The 11,922-nt window shown below is 42.2% G+C and overlaps 1 protein-coding gene across 2 annotated transcripts in view; it reads right to left on the reverse strand.

The window, feature by feature from the left end:
• NOL4 (nucleolar protein 4) overlaps nt 1-11,168 on the reverse strand; it is a 191,629-nt gene extending 180,461 nt beyond the window's left edge. For both annotated transcript variants that reach the window (XM_069005950.1, XM_069005949.1), the window contains exon 1: nt 10,902-11,168. In XM_069005950.1, coding sequence (XP_068862051.1) covers nt 10,902-11,168 — 267 coding nt within the window. The remainder of the gene's footprint in view (nt 1-10,901) is intronic.
• Nucleotides 11,169-11,922: the final 754 nt, after the last annotated feature.

Genomic DNA, 11,922 nt, shown 5'->3' on the forward strand with positions numbered 1-11,922 from the left:
AAATTTGACCCGCTTTCTCCTATTTAGGAATGCTTTTTCCTACTCAGCTTTTGAAAGCCATTCTTTTGGTTACAGCTGAAAATGGAAGATTCAGTTACAAATACAGGTAAAACCATATTTTCAGTTCCACAATTTCCTCAAAGTCTGATGTACCTTGCCAAAATTGGGATGAAGAGAGTAATAGTGAAATTTGCTATATAGAGGGGCTATTGAAAAAGAAGAAAATAGTCTTCTTTTAACTAGCTTTATTGACTTCTAAACCTAGCTTTATTTGTATTGCTTTATTATTTGCTTAGGTGCAAATTTAACTGTTTGAAAGCTCCCTATATGCCAGTTCAACTCTCAGTTACACCAAAATAATGATAACAAGGCCTTCTACATTGGTAACACGTGGCAGAGGATTTGTGTAAGTTTTCTAAAAAACACAGGGTCAGTGTGGAAGAAGTTTACAATAAACGCCTTCTTGAGAATTCTGTTTTTTGCTGCTCATTCATACAAAATTTACTATGCCATTTCCTTGTTGGATAAGCCCAAATTGAGACAAAAAGGGATAAAGAGATGAGATCTTGCCTGAACTACAGGTTTTAGATGGATGCCTGGCATTCAAATATAGCACTCATTAAAAGAATGCTGACTGTTTGCTCAGTAGAAATGAAATACTTCAGTATTACAGCAACCATAGCCAGGGGGCTTTACTGAACTCTCAGAATATAAAAATATAAAGGTTATCAAAAGATGTCATTAAAAAAACCCTATGACTATGTCTAGATTAAGGGAGGAAGGAACAAGTTACATTCTTTTTTCATTTCCACTGCTGTTTCTTGAGAAATGCAATGGGACAAGTCATCTAATTATATATATGCCATACTTCCTGGTCCTATTGGCCAAAAAGCAAAGTCTTTCAGAAATTGTCATCATTTGAAGGAGCTAATTTCCTCTCATATTGGACAGTAATTCTCTAACAATTCTGCTCTTTTTTCTTTTCTTCCCACCAGAGTAAGAGTTTGGTAATAGTTGTGACAAATACGCACACACAAAAAGCTGACAAAAGGTAGACAAAAATATGGAGGTGAAAACAGCACATTCCTTCTCACCACAAGTGCAGTAAATTGTAAACCAAAGGTATTTCATTGGAAACATTCTATGTAAACCACAATAATCTCATGCACTGTTCCACACAGGGTAATGCTGGACCTCAGGGATGGTCTCCCTCCTTCCTCCAGACTAGTGATATCACCACAGCAACGAGCCACAGAAACTGCTACAGTCCAGCTGACCAACAAACCATCTAGTACCAGTCTGCAAGGGAGTCTGCAAAAGATGTTTCAGAGCTCAGTAATTAGTAACTAAATTCCTAAACAAAATAGTGTGCCTTGTGCTATCGTGACTGATTTACTTTCCCCTGCTATAGCTTCAGCCAACCTAAGAAGATATACTTAAAACTTACTAAGCTATTCAGGAAACAAGAGCATGAAGGCTGAGACTACCAGCAGTGTTAAAATTCAGTACAAAGTGGAAGGCAATGGGAAGGTGCTGGGATTTCACCATGCCCCACAAGTCCTTCCTTGTGTTGACTGGATGGGCTGGAACATGACTAATCCTGATAGAGGCTCTGTGGGACAACACCTGGGGAGGTGCTGCAGGACACCAGGTGAGAGCCAGGCAGCGAGTTCATGCCACCACACCAATGCCCTCATTCCCAGTGGCACAGAGCAGGAAGGGCATGAACATGACCTTCTGCTCCAGCCAGCAAAGCTGAACTGACATAAAGAGCATACTACATCCTTATGAGAGCCACAGAGCTCCTGTAAAATCCTTGGAAAAAATTCTGGATTAATCAGTCAGGGTTTCTCTAGGGGCAGCAGTGCAGGCTTTCCATTCCGAACACTTTGGTTTATAAAAATGGCCTAGCTTTGAATTTACCTTCTGAGATAGTTGTCAAAAGAGCCTTAGGAGATTAAATAGAATTTAAAAGGGTGGCAACTGAATTTTCTCTGCTGTTCACCAGTATTTACACCACACTATTTCTCTCACTTTCTTTCTACCTCTTTACATGTCTGTTTTCTGCTGTGCATTTTTTCTCTTAATGTTTATCTTTTTAGATGATATAACCATTTAAAACTACTTCTCATGTAAGTACCCTTTTTCTTTGATAAGCTTAGTTACCTTCCATGGACCTTTCATATTCTGCAGCCTTTTAGAGATGAGATAAATACACTAAGCACGCTATTAAAGGCAAGGACATACCATTTAATTGATGAAAATAATAAGTTTTCCATGTTATTCTCTATACTCTTCCTAATGCCAATTTTTGTTATACCTGCCATGCTCATTTTGAATACACTTACTGATTTGTTTGAAACCGTTCCTAAATATTTCCCTTGAGATATTACACTAATTCCATACATTTTAGATGGGATTGAAAAGCTTGAATTCATCCTTTCCTCTCAAAAAGCTAATATCATGATAGCATAAAATGTAAATTATCTGGCAATGGTCTGTTCTGCCTGCCATGATTTCTCTCTTTTTCCCCTTTGTTACGATACTTCTATTTTACCTCCCAATTCTTCTTTGACTTAACCTAATTAATTTACTTTTTTGTATACAGTGTTGAAAACCCTTCACCTCCCTGAGTTTTAGATGTATATATGTATACATATATACAAATGTGTGTATATACACACACTGGACTGCATTGTATAGCTCTCAAACACTTGCTATGGTTTCCCAATTCTTCATCGGTTTTAATTTGTCATCATAGCCAAAGTTGCAACCCTGCTTTAATAAAGTCTGTATCAGATCAGTTTCATTTCAGAAGGAAGCAAGAAACAAAGTTTTCACCTGAAAATTTTTGAAGGATTCTTGAACACAACAGGTTAGAAGAACATAATTAATTGTCACAAAATCCAGACTAGTTCTACCAACCAGGTATAGTTCATATTTACACTTGATATCATTTTTAATGATTCTTACTGTTTTTTTTCCTAGTGTTGACATATGATCCACTAGTCTGTTATTTCTATGAGCTGTATTTACTATCCTGTTTTTTCCCCTTCTAGTACATTTTTGTCCATACTGCAAAATCTTTGCCATATAGAGGGGCAAATAGTATATTTACTAGTATTTTAGTTACTTCATTCTTAAGTTCTTTAGTGGTTTTGAATTTGTGTAAGTCCCAGTGATGCACTGCAATTTAATATCCCCTCTTTTTTATTTCTCTATTTCTGTCCATTCTTCAGTTTTATCACCTGAAAAAATGAAAACCCGGCATAGACACTTCTTTATCACCCACATCAGAGAAGATACACACTGAAAACTAAAGTTTTGTGAAACGTGTTTTTAGTCCTCATCTTTCCTGCCTGCTGAAACCTCTGGCCATGCCTTAGCTGTTCTTCTCTTATTGTATCTAATCATTTGTGTAATGACTTGCCTGTTACCCATCTTCTATCAGCTCAAGGTAGTGAAAGACCATTCCTAAATGTGATTTCCCATATACCAGCACAATGCTGCTTTACTCTACAGATAGATCATGACTGGGCAGCTACTTCAGCTCTGGATCTGCCTTGAACAAAAGTTTTCTACAAACTCCACCTGGCAGTAGTAGTAGTGGTATGTATAGGTCCAGAGGCAACAAAAAGAGCAGTCACAAGTCATACTCATTTAAAAGTTGTACAGTGAGTTAGAGTCGTAAGTAATTTAAGGGCAAGTAATCCCACCACCTAAATTTTCTCTAAGTACAGTCAAAACATTGTAGCATTCATATCTTGTATTAAAATCTCTGGGGTAACAAATGTTCAAAATCTTCAGACACACAGACCTTACTATCAATATAATACATAAAACCTCTCGTTTCCCTAAGGAGTTTAATTACAGGCTCTCAAGTAAAAAAGGTTGAATGAGTTTCATCCTAGGCAGAAGTAGGTCATTTGATAAAAACATTGTCCTTCCCAGTCTATACAGAATATTTGTTTCCAAAAAAAGTCTCTCCTTGAGGTTAACTCTAACATAGATCAGTTTTATTAAGTAAACTGTTCGCTACAGATAGCCCCTTAAGTTGAAGAGTATCCACATATACAAGAAAATGTTTCAAACACCCCATTTCAATTTCAACAACTAGGCTATAATCCCAGCAGATGCACACAGTAACTGTCAAGCTTTGCAGCTTGCAGAGTTATTGAATAAGCAGTTAGAAGCCTGTACAACTATCTGTGACAAAGTTGATCATCACTAAGAAAATCCACGTGCATCTGAAAAAATGCTCAATGCCATAACCTGTAGCATGTCTTTCCTATATATTTTCTGTGCCTACCTGGATATTGTATGTTAATAAACCATTAAAAAATACCTTGCTACTGGAACTGTAAAGTGTTGAGACTCATCTGTTTAAAGAGAACAAAGGGGTAATTTAAGCAAGCTGCAGGATCACTTTCAGAGCTCTTGCAGGACAATGGAAACAACTCTCATTGCACCAACTAATAGTGCCTGAGTTTTCTAAAGTCAGAGACATATACAAGACAAAAACATCGTTTACATCCTGTAAAGCTCTACTAATTTTGGAGACTGTGTTGACCAGTCAACCTACTCAACAAGGAACAGAAGATGCCTGTGATGCTCTGTGATGCATGGGAGGCTGCAGAATCTGGTATGATCCTCCCTCCTGGAGAGTGTGTTTCCTGCCACGCTGTCTCATGATCTTTCTCCACATGTACCTCATTTATACGCCCTGCTTATTTTGTTCCTCTTTTACCAGCAAACTCTCAACAGGTGTATCCTGCATAACGGGGAAGGATTGGGACCCAAATAGCTTCCTTCAGACCAAACCTAACAGCTGTCTTCTTTCAACAGCAGACCAAAACTCACAGTTCAGTGTCAGCCAATTTTAATTTATTTTTGTAGTGTAAAATGAAATTTGAATCATTAACTCTCATATTTGTCCAGCACTGGCACTAGCCTTCTTCACCCAGGGGCTCATGTTCATGGGAAGCCCTCTCTACCTGCAGTCTCTCTGTGTAGTGTCCCTAGATCCTGTCTCCTTTCAGCCTAGAGTTGAACAACAGCAATGGTGATCACCTCAGAGGATAGGGAAAGAAAGTTTCTCTGGAAAAAGATCAGAAGTCCCATCATGCTGTACTGATGCCTATTAGCTGATTTTAGCAATAAGCTTCCAGCTTATTTCCCACTGATCACATAGCTGTGTAGCCACAGAAACAGCACTCAGTACATCCAAAGAAAATCAGGGAGCATCTGAGCAGTAGTCCCTGCATTACGACCAAATCCAGTGCAGCTTCACTGACAAGAGACTCAGGGTAAGAATGAAGAAACGAGTTCACTATCACCTCAGTTGTCTCAGCAAAGGCTCACAGAAGCATGAAAATCAAACTGTGAGGTTTTATTTCTGATCACTGGAAAGATTTGGGCTTTTGAGCTGCACGTCTTTGCCCAGGTGGTAGCACTGAACTTGCCATCCTGTCTCTCACTATGTGTGTGTATATATGGGATGGATGCATCAGTACTAGTTTTTGTTTGTACACTGCTACACCCTATTTCATGTTTCTAAACTCATGTCAACATTTTCTAACCTTAAAACACTCAGATTTTAAAAATCTGCTCTCCTTGGTTCATTTTTCTTTGACAATTCTAACTCAACATTGTTACTAAGAAATCTCAGCTCCTCCTGTCCCTTTCCCTCTCTCACACATGCATGTGGAGATGGCATCTTACATATGGGCGCTTTAACATTTTTAAATTCCAGGACAGAGTTATTCTCCTTATTCACGAACACTCCCCTGAATGCCTGCATTAAGAGTTGCCAACTAAACCGGTTTTGTTCCATCTGCTGTGACCATTTTCCAGCACTGTCTCTGATTCACCAGCATCCCTCCTCACCGACTCCAGTCGGGAGGTCTGCAAACAGCAGGGCAGAGGCTGCGGGTAAAGGGAGGAGACAGAGCTCTGCAGACCTGAACAGGGGTTAAGGAAAATGTGGTGGGCAGTTAAAACAGGGCAGGTATGGCAGGGTTTGAATGCCACTCCTGAGCCTGGAAGGTGCATTTAATGGGACTGTAAAACTCCTGCAGCATCGTACCTTGGGATAAATTACAGCTCACCCTCAGCATCACCTTTCTGCGGTGCTTACTGCCATTATGTGCTGGCAGTTCAGTAGGCTACAGAGCTACCAATATACATTTGAAAAACACTTGTATACTTTTTTTTTTATATTGATGCTTACAAAAATGGGGAGAAACGCAAGAAAAAGATGCTTATTTTCAAACTGCTACAAAATGCCCTAAAATAATGAACAATTTAAAATGTAAGATAATTCAAAGCAATAAATTTTGACCTGCAATCCATTTATGTTGTGATCTATTTTTTCTATTGTTCATAAACAAAGTAATTTATATAAAATCAAAAGGAACATAAACTCATATATCTATCTACTGTTCTTCATGTCCAACAGAAGAAGAGGTGGGTTGGGATATAGCCTGTTCCTTAGAGCTGACTGGTCTATAATTTTAAGCCTTAAATCCTGTAATCAGGTTCAGTAGTACAACCCTGCACCTGCAGAAAGCCTTGCTGGTCTGCTAGCAGCTATCCATGAGGTACGAGATCCTCCTGGAGCATCTAAAGATTTAAGCTAAAAAAAATTTGGTTTCAGAATGAAAGTTCATTCTCTGCATATAGTTGGAAAATATAAAAGAAAGCGGAGGAAAATTCATACATTAGGTCTGTGATATCATTAAAATCAATGGAGTCATTTCAAATTAGTAATGACATAAAAGTAATCTGAACTTGGCCTTTGAGTTTGCTAATACTGTGTAAATTCTATATTTGAGAGCTATTCTGCAGTCATCTTGGCCCTTCTTTTTTTAAGGGAAAATTCTGCTTAAAGTCTACTGATACAGCTCGAGCCATTACCTTATAACTTCTTTTTAAATCAAGACTAATTTTTACATTCCATATTTGTGTCTACACACAGAGAAAGGAGAGTGGTGAGGAGAAATTTGTTTTCAAGTTGCCAATCAATAAATAGCTCCAGCTAAAGAAACTATGCAGAAAATAAATTTTAAAAATACACCATAAAAATCATGTATACAGTTAGAAAGGGTATCTTACTAGAGATACTAGTTCCACACCTCCTTATGTTGGTGTGTACCAACTATTAAAAGTCGACATTGTCAACCATTTGGCATATCTGTTGGCCTAACCTGTTTTGTTTATACAGTGTGTCTAGGCTAGGCTTAATTTCACTGCTTTCATAAAGCACAGCTTGGGCTTAATGAAAGAAAACCTGCAATGGTAGCAGAAACAATCTGAAAAGTTGCAGAAGTGAAATACTTGCTAGGTTGCACACAGGAGCATACAGGAATACCTTAGTGTGTGTTGCCCCACTCTGGACCTAAAATGGCTGTTTTGCAGGGAATGTTGTTGCCTGGTGACCAAAAGTGCATCTCCTAGGCCACAGAAGGATGTGAACATTCAGAAATTGATTTGTTCCTGTTGCTCTTGAGGAGACCATACCCGTAAAATAGATTAAGCCAACACATAATCATCTATGCATTCTCCTTGCTGGCATGCTTAAACTTGATACTGAAGACAGGCTTGTGATTTTGAGCTACTTATCAACCCGGAAAGGGAAAAACAGAATAATACCTTGTGCGCTACTGCCCACAGAATATGAAAGTAGACCAAGCCTGAGCTACTGTGAGACTGAAAGACACCCTGCTTCAATTAAGTCTGTGTTGTACATCTAGCCTGTTCCGGTGCAACCTCCCAGTTGCTATCAGGCTCTCTTTCTTTCATTAGAATCAAGTAGTTAATTAGCCCCAGCCTGTCCTCTCTCCTTCTCTCTTTCCCTTTAACGCAGCAGTAATGATGTCTAATTACCAGCAGCAGTGGATTACAGCACCATCAGGAGCAAATCTCTCTGGCTGACAGCAAAGCTGAGCAGCAAATCTTAAAGCTTCAAGGAGAGAATAATTCCTAACAAAGTATTTGAATATTTGCTTATTTTTGACCAGCTTGTGACTGTAGAGTCCAACTTGTCATTTCATCCATCCTGTTATGCACAGGGAGTGCTCATGCTGCCAGCAGTGATTAATTTTAAATTGAAATTACTTTTACCTATGGTGAGATCAAGTGATGGACAAGAGGGAGAGCCTCACAGTTTGGGGCTCTGCTACCATTTGGGGCTCTCTCTGAGGACTGGACAGGCCCAAATGTATGGGACAACCATGAGAGAGGGGAGAAGAAACAACCAAAAACATTGGGGATGTTTCTAAATGATCACAGATTAATAATTAAGAGATAAATAAATGGGAAAATGGGCTTTTAAGGCTTACCAACAATTACTGTCTGATGAAAATCCGATTTTTTTCCCTGTAACTTATCATTCCCATCTGGGTGAAATTCTAGGCCTCTTGAAGTCAATAGGAGCTTTGCCATTGACTTTCTCTGGGCCAGGGGCTGCATCCCCGTTCTGTCAAACATGTTCTTTCTGAGCCTTCAGTGCCTGGCAGGCACTGCCCTGGCCCTGGCAGTAGCTCATACAAACCACTGCCACCCTGCGGGCCTGCTTAAATACTCCTCTGCCTTTTGTGGTGGGATAGTCACACCAGATTCACAGGGTCAGGAGAGGCTGGCATTTGTTTTTCAGAGCTGAATGTTGGTGAACAGCACCCTTTCCCATTTATGTTGGACAACAACATATTTTTCTTGGCCAGCAGGAGGAAATTGTACCTACATAAAGGACCTCTTCTGAAAAGGTCTATAAGTCATTGCTCAGGTAATATAGAGATATTCAGGAATTGCTTACAGATAGGTCATGATAACTTTTCCTTTCTTGATTTCATTAGCAATCCTAATTTTATTAGAATTCCTGCTTGGTTGCTTTAGCTATCTGAAGAGAGTTACTCCTATAGGAATATAAATACACGTATATGGACATACAAAGACATTCACAGCCAAGGGTGTGATTCCCACAAATGTACAAGGATAAGACCTGCAGGATGCTTGAACTCTCACTGAAATCCCTTGTGGGAAAAAATAAAAACAAAAATTGATTCTGTGTTCTTAAAATAGAAAACAGGATGGAAGGTGGGACTCCAGGCTTTCATGGCCTAACAAAGATGAGACAAAATAAACAAGCTGATGATCACTGAGTCTTGTGTTTCAGAGGACCAGAAAAGCACTTAATTTTTAAATTCCATCATGTAAAATTAAGGTTATCCTGTTTATTTAGTAGCACAGTCAATGTCATTTTAAAAAATACTGAATTTGCTTACAGTTTTGAACCTGCAGTGAAAAGGATAGTCTTGGGAATAAACAATCTTCCCACTGGCCCTTCAAAATAATTATTTCAGTGAGCAGAAGCGATATTTAAAAATACCAAGCTAATTGGAGACTTCTGCTTTAGGCAACCTTTTTGTTATAAATTGTATCTATGGTACTCTCTGGGCTCAGAGACGAGCAATCAATCTTCTAACAGGGAAACAGAGATCTGCCAAATCATCTGAATCTATAGGCAGACGTGGAACACTTCAGTGAATAAAAACCACAGAGAGGGGAAAAAACTCTGTCCAGAGCTTCTCTTTTACTTTCAATCTTCATATTAAAGATCTCCTTAAAATTAATTTCCCACTTCTGCCTCCTCACAGCCATGACAGCGCTGATGACAAGGGGGCAAATACAAGCCAGCCCCTGGGAATGCCCAGGTTTATGACTTCAGCAAGGCAAAGAGAGGCAGATTTCCCCGGCAGCCTACGTCACAACCCAACCCAGAATACTTTCCAAGAAGCCCCCTTTGCTGCGCCACCCAGCAACCTTCCCGTTAGGTCCAGATAAGCCGCCACTCCAAGAAAGAAAAAAAAAAAAAAAAAAAGAGAGTATTGCTCATCCAAGCCAAATGCCCAGGCAGGAATATTTTTAATTGCCGGGTTTCCTTTCTCGGCTCCCCCTCCACACCCGCCCCACGCACAGACAAAAGAAGCTTAGCTTGCGTGACCCAGCGCATAAGAAGTAAGAATAATGATACATTAAGTGAGTTCAATAGGCAAAACCTACTTGCAACCAACAGTCCCCATCTTCTTAAATAGGAAAATCTGTCGCTCCTGCCACCACCAAGCATAATAGCTCTCCCGCTGTCAGACCTGCGCCCAGCCCGCAGCGCCAGCGCCTGCCGGGGATGCCACGCTACCCTAGCGCATCGAACGGAGCGCTGAGGGGCTCCTGCGACCCCAGAAAGTGTCACAAAATACACCCTTCCCTCCGTCATGCGGAACCCCGTCCTCCCTTTGTTGAGCATCCTCTCTCTCCCGCCGCCCCTTACTAGCGCAGCCGGCGCTTCACAGCTAAGCCGGGCACATTCGTGGCCGCTCGGCGGCGGCGCCAGGGCTGCGGGATAACAATAAAGAAAAAAGGATAAAAATAAAACAAATAAATAAATAAACCCCAACAGATATCCCGGGGAACCACCGCCCGGCGCCGCGCCTGGCTTTGTGCCAGGCAGGGTACCCCCGTGCGCCATCCATCAGCCCCGCCGGCGGCGGGGGCCGCTGCCCGGGGCGGCCGGGCCCGGCACAATGGCCGGAGCGGCGGCGGCGGCGGGACAATAGCACACCCCAACCCCGCCGCAGCGGCCCGGGGAGCACGGGGGGGACGAGGAGGACGAGGAGGAGAACGACACCGACCCGGCGGGGTGCGTTGTGCGCACGATCGCTTTAAATAAAAGGACCCACAAAGACCTCGGCGGTGTATAATGTGACAGGCAAACGCAACATGGTGATGATGACTTGGGGGAAGAGGGAGGAAGGAGCCAACTGTGGCTGCGGCTCCCCCTGCGCCTCTCGCTCCCGGAGCGGGCTGCAGCGGCCGACATAGAACAAGGAAGACAATTCTCTACTAACCGTGGTTTTGACTGGCACGTACAGCACTTGCTTCCCTCCTCCAGCACCACCACTGACCTCGTCCGAGTTGCCGAGCTGGAAGCCTTTAGATTTGACCCAGAATTTGAATTTGGCATTATCCGTGGAGCTCGACTCGGAGCCGTTCAGGAGCTGGACGATCCGGTCGTATTTTTTACGGGTCACCGTCTTGGTTTTTCCTGAGTCCCCGTAAGTCCTGAGACACCAGTCCTGAAACTGGCGGTACATGTCCCGGTCGCTGCTCTCCATAATCTCCTAATACACACACGCACACATGCACACGCCGGGGCGCACACACACACACACGGACACGCACACAGACACGGGCAGACACACGGACACGCACACGCCGCCCCGAAGCGGGCCGGGGTGCGGGGCCGGGCCGCCCCGCCGCACTTTGCACCTGTTCACCCAGCGCTCATGAAAAATGCATCCACCTCCGAGCCGGAGCGAAGGAGGTCCCGGTGCAGGCAGATCCCAGCGGATTTTTTTTTTTTTTTTTTTTTTGTTGTGGTGGTGGCTCGGGGGGGTGGGGGTCGGGAGGGGGATGGGTGGGGGGGGCAGCAATCAATTCAATAGTGTGGCAATGTTCTCCTTCATTTTTTTTTTTTTTCACAGGAGGCAAAAAGGATCTGGTGGAGGTTCCTCTTATCCTTCCACTGTACGTGATCAGTCTCTTTAATAATTGTGCAAGGCAGGACTATCCCACTGGCTCCAGCAGCGTCTTACCCGGAGAGGGTTCGGGTGGATAAATAATTAAAATCCTATCCCTCTGCTTAGCGAAGAGAAAAGAAAATATTGACTCGGATCCTTCTTCTTTTCCATACATCAGCTGCACCCGGATTCACCCTGGATAGTGCAGGTGAAGAAGAGGCAAAAAAAAAAAAAAAAAAAAAAAAAAAAGAAGGGAAAGAAGAGAAAAAGCCCACCCTACTCCGCCCCGGCAGCCCTCGGCTGTCTTCTCCGAAGGCTTTCTGAGCTTTCTGTCTCTGTCCTGGCGAGC

This window comes from Aphelocoma coerulescens, chromosome 2 (genome assembly GCF_041296385.1).
Source record: "Aphelocoma coerulescens isolate FSJ_1873_10779 chromosome 2, UR_Acoe_1.0, whole genome shotgun sequence".
Classification (NCBI taxonomy): Eukaryota; Metazoa; Chordata; class Aves; order Passeriformes; family Corvidae; genus Aphelocoma; species Aphelocoma coerulescens.